The sequence below is a fragment of the Sinocyclocheilus rhinocerous genome, unplaced genomic scaffold (genome assembly GCF_001515625.1).
Source record: "Sinocyclocheilus rhinocerous isolate Xijiao unplaced genomic scaffold, SAMN03320098_v1.1 scaffold2831, whole genome shotgun sequence".
NCBI lineage: Eukaryota > Metazoa > Chordata > Actinopteri > Cypriniformes > Cyprinidae > Sinocyclocheilus > Sinocyclocheilus rhinocerous.
This window is the reverse complement of record NW_015659001.1, coordinates 123935-141871: the sequence shown is the minus strand read 5'-3', so window position 1 is coordinate 141871 and position 17937 is coordinate 123935. Positions and strand designations below refer to the sequence as shown.

The 17937-nt window shown below is 38.2% G+C and overlaps 1 protein-coding gene across 2 annotated transcripts in view; it reads left to right on the top strand.

The window, feature by feature from the left end:
• LOC107723124 (zinc finger and BTB domain-containing protein 46-like) overlaps positions 1 to 15446 on the top strand; it is a 72185-nt gene extending 56739 nt beyond the window's left edge. For both annotated transcript variants that reach the window (XM_016531640.1, XM_016531639.1), the window contains exons 3-6: positions 1160 to 1429; positions 10861 to 11087; positions 12604 to 12646; positions 12743 to 15446. In XM_016531640.1, coding sequence (XP_016387126.1) covers positions 1160 to 1429; positions 10861 to 11087; positions 12604 to 12646; positions 12743 to 13335 — 1133 coding nt within the window. In that variant the 3' untranslated portion in view covers positions 13336 to 15446. The remainder of the gene's footprint in view (positions 1 to 1159; positions 1430 to 10860; positions 11088 to 12603; positions 12647 to 12742) is intronic.
• Positions 15447 to 17937: the final 2491 nt, after the last annotated feature.

Sequence of the window (17937 nt, the reverse complement as noted above, 5' to 3'; positions counted from 1 at the left end):
TAAAGAACATGCAGTATTTTTTTTTTCCTGGAAATGTTGAAAATTATACAGGGCCATGATTCAGACTTATTCAAAAATGGTATTTCATCCAGTAATCTTTCATCCTCATTTAGTCAAGTCACAAGATCTTTTTTGTGATTTTAAAAAGAATTACAGGATTGTTCAAATAAAGGTCCAAATTATTTGGAAAATATTGATATTTTTACACAAGCCTATTTGCCATACTTGCCAAACATGCATTAATCATTCACAAAAAGATGAATAACATGCATTTAGAAAATAAATAAATTTCCATTCATGTTGACTTTAATGTCCATTTTTGCTTGCATAATGCAGTATTGTAACTTTCTGCTAATGTTGCTAATTATAGAGGGCAGTATTTCAGACTGATTCAAAAATGGTAATTCATCTCTTTGAACTATTCATTCAAATAACCTGGTCATAAGGTTCATTTAGTCAAGTCACAAGATCAAAATCTTACGATTTAAAAAAATCCTTTCACAGGGATTGATTGACAGGTGATCTGACCAATCATAACACAGAATCTGCCATTTTTATCAGACAAACAAACCAGACAAGAGAGTAGAGTGACGTTGGTGGATTTGAACCTGAAAAATGGTGTGTATTGACGTCTTTCCGTGGCTGAAACAAGATACCTCCTGATGTTCATCTGATGTTTATTTTGCACTATAACTAGTGAAGAGGAAGAGATGATTAGTTCACGTGCCGCTTAAACTGAGGCGCTACAGCAATCTGTCACGACACAATAAAGAGCCACAAAATGGAATTTATTGTTTGAATTTCTTAAAAATGACCAAATTTGAAAGCTGAGACTTGGTTTCATATGTAAAGTAACCTTCTCTGTCAGTGTGTTGTCAGTTTCCGCTTTGATGTGTTGCGTGAGAGCGCCATGGCTTGTCGGACATACCAACAGTAACGTTGGGGGCGGGTCTTTGCAAAGGGTCAATTAATTGTATATTAATATTATTAGTCATAAAATAAGAATTTACACATTTGTAGACATAAAACACACATGCAAAGGCTCTGCTCTGGGCCTAAACCTGTTCTTGTGAGTTAACTGACAAATTCCCATCTTCTAATGTGGGTGTGTGTAATTGTGTCTTTGAGAATTCATTAACATTCCTCTCTTTTCTCACAGGTGCAGAAGTGACGGAACCCAACATTTCCGACCGCCGTGGCGAGCGCATGGACCTCCTGGTAAAGCAGGAGGAGGCCGCAGCGGGGGACGGCGGGTTTCTGTCCGGGGAGCGGGATGAAGCCGTGGCCCAGGAGAGAGCGGGCTCGGTGGCCAACCTGCGAGCCGCCCTCATGAGCAAGAACAGCTTGTTGTCTCTGGGGGCAGAGATGCTTGGAGAGGAGAACCAACTTCTGTTCGACTACCTGCCCAAGGGAGGACACACTCTCTCCCGTAAGTCACACTGTGATCCGCTGCTCTCGCTCATGGAGTTTCCAATAGGGAGTCTTAGGTTCTGATAGCATCCCACTGGGATGTAGATGTGCTCCTGTTTGAATGATATATGATGTGTGTTACATGCTATCATTGGGTGCATAAAGACTGTCCTATAGTCTCTATAAACCATAGGGTCCTGTAGGGACTTTTAGGTACTTGTATGCTGGGCTGTATGTTCTATTGAGTTTTTGTAGATCTCCTACATAAACAATGATGTTTCGAGAGGATCTATAGGAACTTGTATGTGGTCCTGCTAGAATGATAAAGGCTGTGCTGAGTTTTGTTACTGTATGCGTCCACAAACCTTGGAGTTTCCTAAATAGGGACTCTTAGGCTTTGGGATCTTCTGCTACCATTGAATGCTTGAAACCTCGCCTATATGTTTCTGTTTGTCTTTGTAAACCTCTGTGCCCCTGTGAAGTCTTTATGAGTAGTGTAGCCTCCTACTGACTTACACGAACCCTTGTGTCGTCTATAGGCTCTGGTGGAATCCTAGTTGACCGTGTCTTAGAGACTTCGTCAGTGTGGATGACTGTGTTTGAGTGAGGAATTGCATTTTCTGCATTAAGGTTATAGGTTAAAGTGTATATGGGTCCTGTAATTGGTTGCCATTTCTTTAACGTTTTTCATCACTTTTAATCAAGGTCATGATTTCTCCAGTTCATTTCAGTGGTTTAAAGCAGCTTTAGATGTATTTTAGACTGTTTAAAATGAACAGCTATTTCATAGCTTTAAAGCGTACATGTAGTATTTGACCTTCATGTTCCATTCAGTAATTGTGCTCTAAAATTGTCCGTCTGAAAATCAGGTTTGCAGATATTTAAAAATGTATTAATGATGGAAAGGAAATTGACTTTGGGAGCATAATATATATATATATATTTTTTTTTCGTATTTTGTCTTTTTTTAAGACACTACAATGCAAGATGATTTTATATTTAATATTAACAAATTACTTATTTCGATTAATGAGATTATGTGTTATTCAACACTGGGAACACACAAGGAATATATTTACAAAATTGCATGATGGCATATTTAGAACATTGATAATACACATTCATACACATTAAATTCCAGATGCGTGCGTGTGTGTGTGTGTGTGTGTGTGTGTTAATATCTTTTTTTATGATGGGACAATGGAAAAAAATGATGTGAAGTCTGCAGCCGTGTTACTGCAGTTTGCTCTTAACGACTCTAGATACATGTAAAATAGTGTGTTGAATGGCTGCAGACAGAAGGCAGTGTTGAATCTGAATGTACTCAGCTGAGAAAGAACTACAATTTCTAGACTGTAGTTTGTCATATTTAGATGCGTCCATATACATATTTATGCCCTCAACAAGTTATTTTGTTGAAGTGTGTGAGTAGTAACATTTTTGTGGTAGAATTCGTCCTCCGAAAACACCAGAGCTTTTATGAATGGCACTGAATTTCATAAAAGCTTTGGGATCGCCAAACCCAATTTTTGCCCACACTCAATCACTTTGTCAAAGTATTGAATGTGTGTGGCTCTGTGAGTGTGTTATGTTATGTTATTTTTGGCTTATTCCTTTGTGAGTTTATATCTCCTTCTCTCCCTTTCTTTGCCTCTCTCTCTCCCTCTGTCATGGGTTGGTAATTTTCTCTGTTGTCTGTTTAAGTTCAGTCTTCTGAATAGGAGAGGGAGGACAACTCTGAACCACTCCTGCTCTTAAAACCCTTAGGGCAGGCTCAAGAGTGTGTGTTTGCTGAACTACATTAAGTCTTAATGGCCACTCTTGAGGATGAAACACAGTGGCTGTCACTCACGCCACAGGAGCTTTTGTCTCCCAAACTCCAGCTAAAAGACGACGTAGAGGAGCATTAATCTGATCATCTTGCTAATGTATGAATCCTGCCTTCCACCAGCACTGCCAGAATGTTCCTGTGATCTTTACTTCCGGCTTAAAGTCAACATGAAACACCATTCGCAACCCATTTTACCCATTGTGGCATGACATATTTCAGAGTAATACAGGATGTTCAAGGTTTTTATCCTTTGCGAATTGATTGGATTGTAAAAAGTGGACTTTAAATGGGAGGGTCTTGGTTAGGAGGTCTTGGTGACATCAGCTAAAAATTAAAGTTGTTTCAGAGGAAAGTTTACATGGATAAACATTTTTTTTTTTTTTGGGATAACTTTAACAAATGACTCGCAAATAGTTTAAAAATTAATATTATGTCATAATTTACTAACCATCCAAACCTGAGAGACTTTCTTTCTTCAGTAAATGGAAGAAAAAAAAAGTAAACCAAAGCAACATTATTCAGAGCACAATAAAATGGTTCATACGAACCACATTGTGTGTTTGTATATATTCCAAGTCTTCTGAAGTCATTTGGAAGCATTGTGTGAGAAACAGACTGATTTTTTTGTAGTGTTCATTAAACATCTTGACATCTCTTTTAGCTAATCTTGGTACATTCATGAGAAAAGTAGCAATACTTGATTCATGAACAAATACTTTTTTTGAGTCAGATCTCTCAGAATCTGTTAGAGGATAGTTCACCCAAATATGAAAATTCTGTCATTAATTACTCCCCCTCATGTCGTTCCAAACCCGTAAAACCTTCGTTCAGAACACAAATTAAGATATTTTTGATCAAATCCGAGAGCTTTCTGACCCTGCATAGACAGCAACGCAACTGGCACGTTCAAGGCCCAGAAAGGTAGCAAGGACATCATTAAAATAGTCCATGTGACATCAGTGATTCAACCAAAATTTTATGAAGCTATCAGAATACAAAGAAAACAAAAATAACTACTTTAATTTTCATTTTTGGGTGAACTATCCCTTTAATCCAGTTAAATTGGTCTAAATCAGTGTTTCCCAACCGGGGTGCCGCCCTGGGGTGCCGTCTGTCGAGAGCAGGGGTGCCGTGTAAAAATCCTTTTTTAATATTTTTAAATTGCTAAAATGTTCAAAAAAGCATCTATTATATAATATCCATTTCTGATGTCGCCAATAATTAGAGAATATGAATAAGAGCCCACATTAAAGTCTGTCATATAAATTGGTCTCTTCATCAGAAATTAGCCTTCTGATTGCCACCATTGATGGACAATTTTTAATATTAAAAATATCTGTATGACATTATATTCTGCAGTTCTTCCCTGTTGTACTGAATATCTATAATTTTCAAATTATCATATCAAAGTTAGAAATTCAAATATTGTGACAAAATTAATTTTGTAGGGTGCCACAAGTTTGTTAAAATTTCCAAAGGGTGCCGCGACTAAAAAAAGGTTGGGAAACACTGGTCTAAATGATTAATTCATTAAATGGACAAATCAGATTTTTGAGTTCAAAACCAAATTTGGTCACTCCGAGCTAACTTAAAGTTTCAGACTTTGAATAAAATGCACAAGTTGTATGGATCAATTTTATGGTGTTTTACATCCCTTTCGAAGCTTGAAAGAAAAATCTGTTGGTTTGAAACTACATTAAAGAAAGTAAATAATGAAACATTTTCATTTTTGGGTGAAGTATCCCTGTAAGACCAGTATATTAAAAATATAAACCGATTTGTTATTTCATGTTTATTTTATTGGAGAGATAAAAATCCATTTTTTAACATCTCAAACATGAAGAGACTTGTATTGAAGTCAGCACACACACACACAAACAAACCACACAGGCTCTCGTTAATATGTAACCGATCAACCGATGATAGTTTGGGGTTCTGCGCCCCTCTAAAACAAACAGCGCTCGTTGAACCGCACCGTGCCACTCTGACGAATCACTAGTTGCCCTCCTCTCCCAAACTTCAAAGTAGACTTGTTGAAGTCTCTGGGAAAGGAATTGATTTGATCGAGCCGAGTGGGTCACGGCAGGTCCCCTTGCGTCCTGCAGGCTGCTGTGATTAACCCAGATAGTGTGTTATTGTACTGGGTCAGGTTTGGTGGTGTGATTTGCTTTAGGTGTGTGTCTGTCTTCTCTACTGATCTATACACACCGACAGCAGGCTGACAACCTGTCCTCTTCAACGCCACTGCCGGAGTCTCAGGGGAAGTGAGTGTGTGTGTGTGTGTGTGTGTGTGTGTGGTTTCATGTGTATGGATATACTAATTTGCACTTACTAGGAATCAGTGAGTTGTTCCAAAGAAAGAACCATCTACAGTACATACTTGATGTATATTCCAAACCACAGTGTGAATATCAAAGGATACACAGTTAATATTACAACAATAATGCAATCACAATACTATAATGCAATACAATACAGAACTTGTACAATACTGCACATGGGCTGGTATACATATAATATATAGAGACAAAATATGTTTATATTTATGAATATACATATACAGTATGAATACTGTATTCTGTAACACTGAATTTGACCTTACTCATATTTGTAGATGCAAGATCACAAGTTACATGTTAAATGAAGTTAAAAGTTTGGACATACTTGTCTGAATTTGCCTCACAAAAATGCTTAGGGCCAGATTTACTAAACAGGGCAAATTAGTACAAGAGCGCAATTCCGAAACAGCGCTGATGGGCGTGGAAATTTCTGCGGGTAATTTACTGACAACGCGCAAATTAAAGAACACAGATGCAACATCTCATTTACTTATCGACCAAATTAGCATAGTCGCAAATAAGCAGAGCCGATGCTCATCAGGTGCGGGTGATCTACTTACGACACAGGTGCAAAATAGTTTAAGACATGCTTTTTTGGGGCGTTAAATAATGGCGCAAATACCAGTAATTTGATGAGCGCAAACGTTAGTAAATCACGTTGCGTGATTCATTTTAATACTCTCCTCCCGTAAATTTTGCGTCTGAAAGGGAAACTCCTACAAATGCTTATTCAATAAGGTCAGGCACAAAAATAACTGTGTCCATGCCTTTTCAGCGCTAATTCGTCACTGCGCGTCTAGTAAATCCTGATAGTACAATTTTAACGCCAAAAGATGGTTTGCGCTGGTGCACGCTGTTAGTAAATCTGGCCTATAAATTCCTGAAATGTTTTGTAGACAAATGTAAATGTTTCTGACTGTTTATTAATGTCTTTATAAACTAATTATATATTAATTATTATAACAGTAATGTATAAATATATATTCATTTTATTTTATATATGACTTTTATAAATTATATTTAAAATATTTGTTTTGGGCTTTTTTGTCATTTTCATATTTCCATTTGTGTTATTTCATAGATTGATAACTGTTATTCTGTAATGTGGGAAAGAGTTATGAGTTAGTGTGTCCAAACTTTTGACTTGTAGTACATGCTCACATGTTTTTACAATACTTTTTGTTGTAGTATTTCTTTATCTCTTATCCTTAATCAGTTGATATACATATTTTATCAAGATATTTAGAAATAGTGACTTGCAATTTAACATGAAAAATAACAGCGTGATGATGTGATTCCATAATTAATGTGCTGTGGAAGTACTGTTTAAAATAGATAATAATAATAAAAAATAATAGATTAATTAATTAATTAATTAAAGCAATGGTATTTAGTCAAGTAATGATGTTTTGTGGCATCGCATTACAATCCATTAAAACAGGACTGAATGTGTTTACATACATTTCTCATGCATACATTTAATTTATTCATTTAATTAATTTATTTTTGGCACAGGCAAATATCTAGAAAGAGGTGAATTGTGAGAGCAATATTTACAAAGAAAAACAATGTAAGTGAAAGCAACAATTGAAAGTTGTGAATAAAAAATTTAATGAGAACTACAATTCGTTAAAAAAAATGATATTGGACAAACTCAGCCCAAGCTTAGATTAGCACTCTTGATTGTAAAACATTTCTGAAGTATTGGCATGAACCAGAGCAAATTCAGTTTAAATTACTGTAGATGGGACATTTTGGATTTTGGATTTGGATATTATTTAGAACCGAGTACCGTATTGGCCCGAATATAAGACGACCCTGAATATAAGACGACCGTGTTTTTTCAGATGTATTTCCAAGAAAAAAATATTGTCTTATATTCGGGACAATACGGTAATTCAATTGCTTTCTAAAGTGGAATTCAAATTAATGTGCTCATAATTGTGCATCTGTTGGCAATCTGTCAGCAAAAGTGAGCTGAATTTTTGGTTATTTTTGGGCTGAAATTTCATTAAATTGGACCTGAGCATGTGCCTTCCTGGTTGGGTGTAAATGCTTCACTAATGAAGGTAAAACTGTCCTGCAGTTCGAGCTATTTGTCTGCTTCCTTTTTTGTTTTTTGCAGAATTCATAGGTCATTACACTTCTGGGTTCTAGACAGTTTCATGAATGCTCTGCCCATGCTACAACATGGGCTGTATCCAAATATGCATATTTCCCTTCTATACAAGTTTAAAAACAATACATTAAAAGAGTATTATGTCAGAATTCACCGTAATCATAAAATAGTTTGCAAAAAGTACCCAGATGACCTACTATTTCGACAACATTCTGAAGTATGATACTTAAAGGGGTCATATGATGTTGCTAAAAAGAACAGTATTTTGTGTATTTGGTGTAATGAAATGTGTTTATGCGGTTTAAGGTTCAAAAAACACATTATTTTCCACATACTGTACATTATTGTTTCTCCTCTATGCCCCGCCTTTCTGAAACGCGTCGATTTTTACAAAGCTCATCGGTCTGAAAAAGTGAGGTGTGCTGTGATTGGCCAGCTATCCAGTGCGTTGTGATTGGCTGAATACCTCAAGCGTGAGACGGAAATGTTACGCCCCTCACATACTGTGATGATGCCCTGTCAGGCCGGAGCGATGATTCAAAAACATGAAAACCCATTATAAACTAGGCATTCGTTGCATCCAGTGGGGACATAATTATGGATTATAATGACTTATACTGTCTTTTTACGACATGGCGTCTTTACGACATGGCGGCGGAAACAACAAAACTACAGCGAGAATAAAAGTTACGCCTTCTTTCTTTGCGTGAACATTTGGGCGGTGTTATGCAAATCTTCCCACAGAGCGACGTAGTTATGTGGGGGCGTGTTAGAACGAGCCGTTTTAGGTAGGTGTGGCTGACTCTTAACTTTTATAAAGAATATCTCTTTGGATTTGAGACTTTAGTCTTTGCAACTTTACAGATCTTCTTTATGCACCAAGAGCTTTTAACACTCCAAAGAGAAAGGAAAAATTGAAATCGCATCATATGACCCCTTTAACTATCACATGAAGCCACAGGAGAGGATTTGTATGGAGGTGTATGTAGGTCACATGACAATGACAACATGGTGAATGTAGTACGTCCAGATTAAATTCATACTACACACATTCATACTACATAGAACAGAGTTATTACTTTTTCAAAGTACCTACTTAGAGAGCACGTGATTTCGAAAGCAGTTCACTCAAGAAATTGGTCTAAGAAGAATGTGTCTTCCAAACCACACAAAAATATTGTTAGCTGTCAGGTATCAGCATGGGAATGTAACACTAAGGTTTGTGCCGGTTCCCATAGAAAAGACACCCTATGACACGGCAGCTGGTGGTTAACCTCAGTTGGCTAGATACCATGTGGTAGTTTCTCGATTCTGGTGTATCATGAGCTGTAATAGCATAACATGATTTCCTGTATCCTCCCAGCTACTCATTGTTTCTACAATCAGATGAGCATTTTCTCCCTGTAGATTCCATTAGATTGGGAAACCAACCATAGTACATGTTACTTTATTAAGATAATTAATAGGGGAGATGTGAAAGTTAGTTCATCTTTACACCAAAGTCTGAGACAAAGTTTTTCAGGCTTGATCTCAAACCCTGACCTGAAATCAGCCTTTAAATTTTTGTTGTAATGGACCACGGTTGGTGGTCATTAGGTCAAATGCCCGTCCTAGATCCTATCAAACCTGCACTACATTGTTTCACTTACCCCCCGAAGAATTTCCTGAAAAGTTTTGCAACCGCCATCAAAATACCTAAGTGCACTTTAGTTGGGAATTTTACAAATGAGAGAATGACAGTGGACTGATGGTTTGATGTGAACCATACATTCAGTTTCAATTACTGTTAATTGATGTAGGGGAGTTTGCAGCACGGCTACATTTACACATTGCAGACAAAAGGAAGGAGAAATGAGAGGGTGATGTGTGTTAGATGGGAGTGAACGTGTAAGAGAGGAGAATTCCAGGAATCTGTTCGTGGTTGTGCATTACTGTAGCATGTGCATCTGTCCACTTAGCGCTTAACCAGCAACTCCAGCATATTCCCAACAACAGGAGTCCACAACCATTCTTGTCCAAAAAAAGACAAGATGAACATTCAGAAACACAGTGGCTTGAAAGAAGCACAGTCTCGCATATACTGTCTATTCAGATGACCTTGTATATAGTAGAGGTCTAGCATAAGTTGGAAAAATGAAATATGTTTGTTATTAAATTGCAAACGTTAAATGTAAAAGAAGACATTGTGGCAGACAAGTTAATCATTGAATAAAAATACCAATCAGTGAATTTAGAAGTCTAAAGATGCAGTCACATTTACTGTTGTTCGGGAATTTTTGGAGGTGAAATCCAGTCATGTTTCAGTAATTTTGCGTGAAGGTGAATCGAATTAGGTTCAGTTGGTCATGTCGGTTTGCTGAGTTGTCCAACAGAAAGCTGCTTGCTAATGCAGACCAACATCTGCATCTATTGCGGCATGTCTTGCGGCATGAGCACCATTTCTTAGAATGCAGTGTCAAGATAAGAAGTTTGAAAGGCTTTAAAAATGCATCTTGAGGTGCGACTTGCTAAGAAAAAATTCCTTACTGCAGAATTACATAAGGCATGATTATTTTTTTCTAAATAATCACATTGAATTAACATTAAATTGACAGTTCTGATTATTATACATCAAAGCTATGTGGTTCTAAACATTAAAGACAAATCATTCCTCAAAATGTCACATTTGTCCCTCTACTTTCTATAATTGGTGTAAATATTTCACCTTTCTCTGAACCTTTGCCTCTGCTGCTCTTGGTTTCTGTCATGAAGCATGGTTACGGTCTATTTTGTGTATAACATGAATGAACTTTTGCACAGATACTGGCAAGTAGCCTGACACGTTTTTTTAAAATAAAGGGAACGTCCGCCATCATTTAAAAGCCTCTTCTTTCCTATTTCTTTATCTCTCACTTACACACACACACACATGCGGCTATCCCTTACGTGTGCACGTGGGTGGATGGAGAGGACCAAAAAAACAGAGCGAGAGAGGCCAAACCCTAACCCCACTCCGGTCTCTTTATCTCTTCCCTCCTCTCCCGCTCTGGTTCTAAATGAAGGCTGTGTGTGCCCCTTGCCCCCTTCCCCTCCTCCTCCTCCTCCTCTCTCTCTGCTGCTGTGTGGAAGATGGCCGCTGGTCTGAGAGTAGGTGGGTGAGACTCATTTCCTGTGCTCCTCAGGGCCTCGTTGCTCCAATGGCAGCAGCAGCTCCCACCATCCAGGAGCCCTGTTTGGTAGCAAACACGGGGCATCTACATCTCCTCCGTCTACTCTTCCTCCTCTTCCTCTTCTACTGCTGCCTCCGCCATCCGTGCCACGGCCCCCAGGGGCCCTCGGTATGCCACAGTCTGGGGCCCCCCCAGACAAGCTCTATGCGGAACGGGCCCTGAAGGCCTCACCCACTGAGGTAAGTTCAACAAACACCCAATAGGCCACTTATCCTTCAGCTTTGTGTGTCTCTTGATATATAACTCCTCTTTAAGAATCTGTCGGATTGTTGTGGATGATTTGTTGCTTTTTTGCATTGCCTGCTCTGTTCCTGCATGTTCTCTTTTTCTGTTAATTCATGTTTCTGCTTTTTCTTCCTTTCTGTGAGAAAAATAAAGGCCTGTGTGCAGGGATTTCAACATATTCCAAAGATTTCCACACATTTGGATCACTTGATAGTCAAATTTCACACATGACCAGAACCAATCAAATCATTCATAACACATTTTACTCAAAATAAGTGTACAAAAAGTTCAGGACGTCTATTGTCCACTGTGCACCCTGTGCATTTGTCATTCTGATTAATATAATGATGACTTCCGCAGCTAAGGATCTTCGGATAAGAGGGGGATCCAGGTGGCGGTAGAAATCAATAGTGATGGACAATGCAGAGGGGCAGGGTGGGTTTTTGTTTTCTTGAGTGAGAGCAGGAAATTGCATTCTCCCTGTGTGTGCTGAGGTGGCATTTGGTTTCGCAGGACCTCCCCCCCAAGAAGTTGTACCATCTCTGTGGACAAGCCATCTGTTTGCTTAAACCATAATGTGTCACTCTTACGCAAGAGAGGGCGGACCGAGAACGAGGGGGATGAGTCGCACCTATACACGTACAAGCTGCACGAAAAAAAAAAAAAAACACAATCGGATCTGCAACCCTCCACCTCCCAAACAAATACACACCTCTCCTCATGGACAATACTTAATATCCTCTTGTGTCCCAAAAGTCTTTTCTTTGTCTCCACCTGTTGGATATGCTGTTGAGAAACCCAAACTGAATGAATAAAAATAATAGACAAACCAATAAAACTTTACGCAAATATGTAAACATCAGTAAAATAAGATATATTGACTTTGCCAGACTTTTAAAGAGAATATATCTTGAATTAAAGTTTTCTTACCCTACTGGTTATATATATATATATATATATATATATATATATATACGCCTATATATAATAGAAAAATGATCAATTTACTACATAGATATGAATATATACACAAAAGCAAAATTGCTCAAGAGTAAGAGAATTTAGATTTTTCTTACCCTACTAGCAAAGACTTACATTAAAAATAGAAAGTATCTTATTATGAATATGTTTTACCATTAATTAGAAAAAAATACTAATTAAAATATTTTTTTAAATTATATACATTATTTATGTTTAAATTCTATTTATTTTTTGCATTAAAGGCCAAGTCAACTTTTTTGCATGCTATCTTTTGCATCTCAGGTTTTGTTGCTTCAACTGTTTTGCAGCCAACTGTTTCTTTGCTTTTCTTTTTTCTTCAAGGGTCCCGTCTATCTCTTCTGTTTCTAGTGCGTATGTTTGTGTGTTTTACCTTATGAACTTGCATGCCTCAGGAGTACACACCTCAATACAGACCTGTGCTCAGAAGTACACAAGTGTTGATGTGCATGTGTGTGTGTATTCTTACAGGAGGAAATGCAAGAAGAAGACAATAATCCAAATAACAATGCAGGTACGCGTGGCGCCTGTTATTTTTCACATACATAAGCCGATATCCTGGCGTTAGTTCTCACCTCTCCCTCTCTCCCTCCCTCCCTCTCCCTCTCAGGGCTGGAGCGTGTCCAGGTTCCTGTAGAGGAAGATCAGATGGTGGAGGAGAAGCATGGAGTGTGTGTGGCGGAGGTGCAGGGCGGAGGGCCGGGCTGGCGGCAGGAGCTTGCCTGCTCTCTGTGTAAGCAACTGTTTAGCAGCCTGCTTCAACTGAGACAGCACGAATACAGCCACACGCTCTCGCTCATGGCCCTCTCGCTGGACTGCCTCGACCACCATCGCCCCCTAGTGGTCCCGTCTCCTCTCAACCCTCCGCCAGCGCGCTACCATTGCTCGCAGTGTCCCGCCAGCTTCACCCTCAAGTCCAACGCTGACCGCCATGAGAAGACCATCCACCTCAAACGGAAGCTGATGCAGTGCATGTACTGCCTCAAGCACTTCCGCGACCGAACGGACCTGAACCGCCACCTGTCGTCCGTGCATTCCAGCGAGCGCATCTACACGTGTCCCGCTTGCTCCCGAACCTTCAGCACGCAGAAAAACCTGGCTACCCATGGCAAGGTCTGCTGTCAGTCGGGAATCTCTCCCACCGAGCAGCTGTGGGACCTGCATGGCTTAAAGGAAGATGACCATATCCGTATAGTCGATTGATTCTCCAAACCAGCAACATTTATTACTTCATTACAAAGGGAATGTGATACAAACTTCAGGTCATCCCAAATCAGGCCTTCCCCCAACTTTTGGTCACAGCACTGTTGACATTTCTACACTTCTTTTTAATGTACATCAGATTTGTATGTTCTTCAAATACCTAAACCGTCAGGTTTTTTTTATGACTACTGCATATGTCTGCTGAGGCACAAATGCTATGCAAAATAAAGACATTTTATGTAATTTCTCGTCGCTTATAGAGCTGTCTGCTTTTTGTACCACGCAGGATTTTATTCAAGGTTTTACTGAAGACTGGCGAACATAGAGATCTCGGTGCATTGGATGCAAATGCTTTTTCATTCTGGGTGGCTTTGCACCCCTCTCTTTACCAGCGAACTAATCTTATTATGCTTAGATAGACTCAGGCGCAGGGGTCTCTGTAACTCACCGAGTAGTGAATTCAGCTGTTAAACCTGTGCACAATGCTGCCCTCTGCAGGAGAATCTCTCTCTCTTGTATTCTACACTTGAGTGTGACAAGATGATTAGGGATGAGGAAGATTAAGCAATGTCCTAAATCTTTCAGCAAGCTACGTTGTCTTCAAATGTATGTGTGTGTGTGTGTGTGTGTGTGAGAGAGAGAGAGAGTGCATCAAATCATGTCAGTAATTAGCTCTTCTCGGCTCTCACCCATGCTGACCCTAAATCGCACTGATAAAGGAGATGTGAGAGGAAAAGACGTAAGTCCTTTAAAGTTGTGACCGGTCCTTGTGTGACCTCACACTACCCTCCAAACCTGACTGTAACAGCCAGTAGCAAAGTAAAAGAGGATTGAAGGTGTTTCTGGACCCCTGCTAGCAGAGATGGATCTAAATTATAGTTGTGTTTTTATATGTCTAATGTTAAATCTCATGGAGTTCCCATTTTTGGGTTATTGTTGAAGATGGAAGTGTCAAAAGTGAATTAAGATCTTTTTTTAATCTTGAAAGTTAGCTGTGTCATTGAGTGGTCAGACCACAAATGTATTAACAAGCAGTCTACACTTGTAGTAATACCTGGAGGAGACGTTATGTTAATTGCGATTTTCACACAACATATGTCATACAGTTATGACAAGTTCATTAGTGTATCAGTGGGTGCTTACACACTAGAGGAAGATCTGATGGAGCGTTCGGTGGATAAGGCATGTGTTAGATCCATTTTGAGAGTGTGGAAGAGGTTGAAATCGAGTGAAAATACAGGGAATGGATTTCTGAAACTCGACTCACCTCTCTAAGAATCTCTGCTATTGGTCAACAAATGCATGTCGGTGCACACTGCAGCAGAAGTAGTCAGCGTTTTCGCAACTTTCAAGTGTTATTCTTTTGTCCTCTTTGAAATCAATGGATTTGCAATGTTGCAGTAAATCAGTTGTGGCAGAAACTGTGAATGTGTCGGCATTCTAACCGACACCGCAGTGAAAAAAAAAAGTGGATTGTCACACTAGAACCACCTAAAATTACCCATAAGTCTTATACCCAAGTATGCAAAAGGCCTCTTTTTTTCACAGTTTTTTCTCTCAGAAAATAAGTTGTTTGTCTGGTGTCTTTGTAAAGATCTTGAAGGCTTCAAAGACTTTTTCGCATAGACTATCCAATCTGTGTATCATATGTAAAGCTTTGTTGTGTCAAACAAAATATCTGCTTGGAACAATTTCCAAGTTACAAAATGAAAGCATGACAGTTATCTTTCAAACTGTTAAGTGTGTTGCTGCACTGAATGTTGGGTGAATTATGAAAGGAATCACTGTTTATCGCCTATGCAAAGAGAGAGAGAGAGAGAGATTTGCACTGAAGTTTTCAAGGACATAGCACTTTCTCCTCAGGAAACGAAAGGACTGATGCACTCTGATATTGTCTGAAGAGGTTTAAATGGTGGGTGTAAAAACGCATCAGAAATCTCAGTCACAGCTGTTTTGAATTGCACTATTTTTTATGACTGAAATGAAAAAAAAATCCTTTAGATTAAACCACAGATTTCTGTAAATTATGTATTTTGGAACAGTACTATTGTGTAACTGGTTGGATGTGATTTTTTAGACAATAAATTTTGACATAAAGCATCATGAAAACTGTGGTCATTTTATTTTACAAATAATAAAAATAAATTGAGAACCTGTTATGAAAAAAATCACCAGCTACAGATTTTTAGTACTACAGTTTTGTTTGGATGGTCACAAGGGGTTTATTTGCTACTTTAAATTTAAGCTTGTTGTCATATATCAGATCTGAGCATCAGCTGTTTAAAAAGTGTAGTTTATCAATTCCACGGCAGCTGTTCAGATTCTGAAGTAGTAAATGTGAAACGTGTTGGTTTTGCCATTTCAGCAGCACATGCTCATCAGGTCTTTCATGTGTATGGATTATTAGTTAACCTGGGCTTCAGGTTTGTTCTTGCCTAAATGGTGCTCATCCGCTTATTAGCTGAGCCAGTCTAGACCAATGCCTAATGAGATTACAGTCATCACAGTATGAATAACACAAAGCACATTCCCCTGTCTGAATCTTTTACTAACAGAAGACTGAAAAATTAGAACAAGAACAAGAAGTAGTGGAATTGATGTTTGGTTTTGTCAGTTTGGGTTGATAATTTGTGCAGCAATTGTTCTGCAAACAATAGGAAGCTATGCTATGCTGCGTTGTGGGTTTTTCATCTTTCTTTGTTGAATTTGAGCAGTAAAATCTGTTTCGGTGCTGTGGTTGCTAGGGAAACTGTCTTTTGGGGCTGCTTTTGGTAGCTAAGGGCAGGTGAGTTAGGGAGAGTATCCCTCTTGCAGTTTGTCAGTGCTTTGGCTATCTTCAGTGTCTGCCACTAGATGACACAGTGAAAGGATAGGAGGGATTGGACAGGAAATACAGTAACTGATGTGAAAGTAGCAGTAATAATAATAATATGATAAACAGTGACAACTTAGAGGCGTTTTCCCTTGATTAAAAGAGGAAAATACAAATATTTGGATTTAATTGTATGTTCATTAATAATGTATTGCAATTGCAATTTTTTGTACTCTTGTACAGTGAAGAGTACCGTAATACAATATAATATCACATAAAGCATACATATTAGCGTACTGGTAAAGCTACCATAATACTTGACAATATATATAGATACTATATTTTTTTTGCATTACAATAATACATTTTTGGTACTTTATAATATGTTTCAGTTTTTTAACATTATTTAATGAAATAGCTGACAAGAAATAGCAGTATAAAATACTTTTAAAGCATTAATTAAAGTTAATGTCAATTTTATTAATGTATTATAGATGAGGTCCGTGTATCATCTGATCATCCAATTATTCCATTCAATCTGGCAAACAAAAAACAGTATCATCAGAATCATAATTAATGTTCTTACGTATAAAAGTAATAAAAAACCCTCACTATCAGCATATGAATTAATGTAGTACAGAAGACGGGGCTCTTTGACCAATCAAATGTAAGAGGCGTTTCAGCACCGCCCACATGTGTGAATTAAATATTGAAGCCATAAACCGATTTGTAAACCACAAACAAAATAAGAGATGTCAAGGCAAAATCTCATTTTCCAAAAAACGAGAATTCAGCTTAAATTTTCGTTTTTTGTTCAGGGGTAGAAAAATGAATAAACAGCTTGAATATTTGATTTCTACACGTGGGCGGGAATTAAATGCCCCTTTCTGCTGATTGGTCAGCCGAAGATTAAACCATGCCGTCATCAGTTCTTCCACAGAATCACGCAGCAGAATAATAGTCCTCCGCTGCTGCAGTTGTACGGATTCTTAACGCATTTATTGCAACTACATTTCATCTTTTTTCATCAAACAGACTAATGAATAGCTCGACACAACTTCCGTGTAGATATAAATTCTACGCTTTGCATCAGGTGCATGGCAGGGTATGATATGACGGCTGCCATAGCCTACCCTGCTCACCCAGTAAGTCTGTTTGTTTAATTAAGTAATTAATTTATTAATTCGTTTCAAAATAAATATTTTACACACTAAAAAGGAAAGCATAATAAATTGGCTTGGGTGTATAGGCCTATAATGTTCACGCAAGAACTGTCATTCTGACTGACAACCGGAGAACAACATATATTAAATATATCTATATATATCTACTTTTAGAGTTTTATAATGTATCTTGTGTTTTATTCAAATTGATTATAATTGATATCTCAAGAGTATATGCGCTTGTGCGCGGCGTGAGCTGCAGCACACTTGCACACAGGATTGCAACGCAAGATTTTCATAAATCACGCAAGGACTTTCTGACTGACAACCGGAGAACAACATATATTAAATATATCTATATATATATATCTACTTTTAGAGTTTTATAATGTATCTTGTGTTTTATTCAAATTGATTATAATTGATATCTCAAGAGTATATGCGCTTGTGCGCGGCGTGAGCTGCAGCACACTTGCACACAGGATTGCAACGCAAGATTTTCATAAAATATAATAACTTGCCATTTCGGTTTGTTTCTCACCAAACCCACAGTATACCTTCAGAACGTTTGGAATATACGCCACGAGATGCATAGGATTATTTTACGACAGATATGCATCCGCTTAA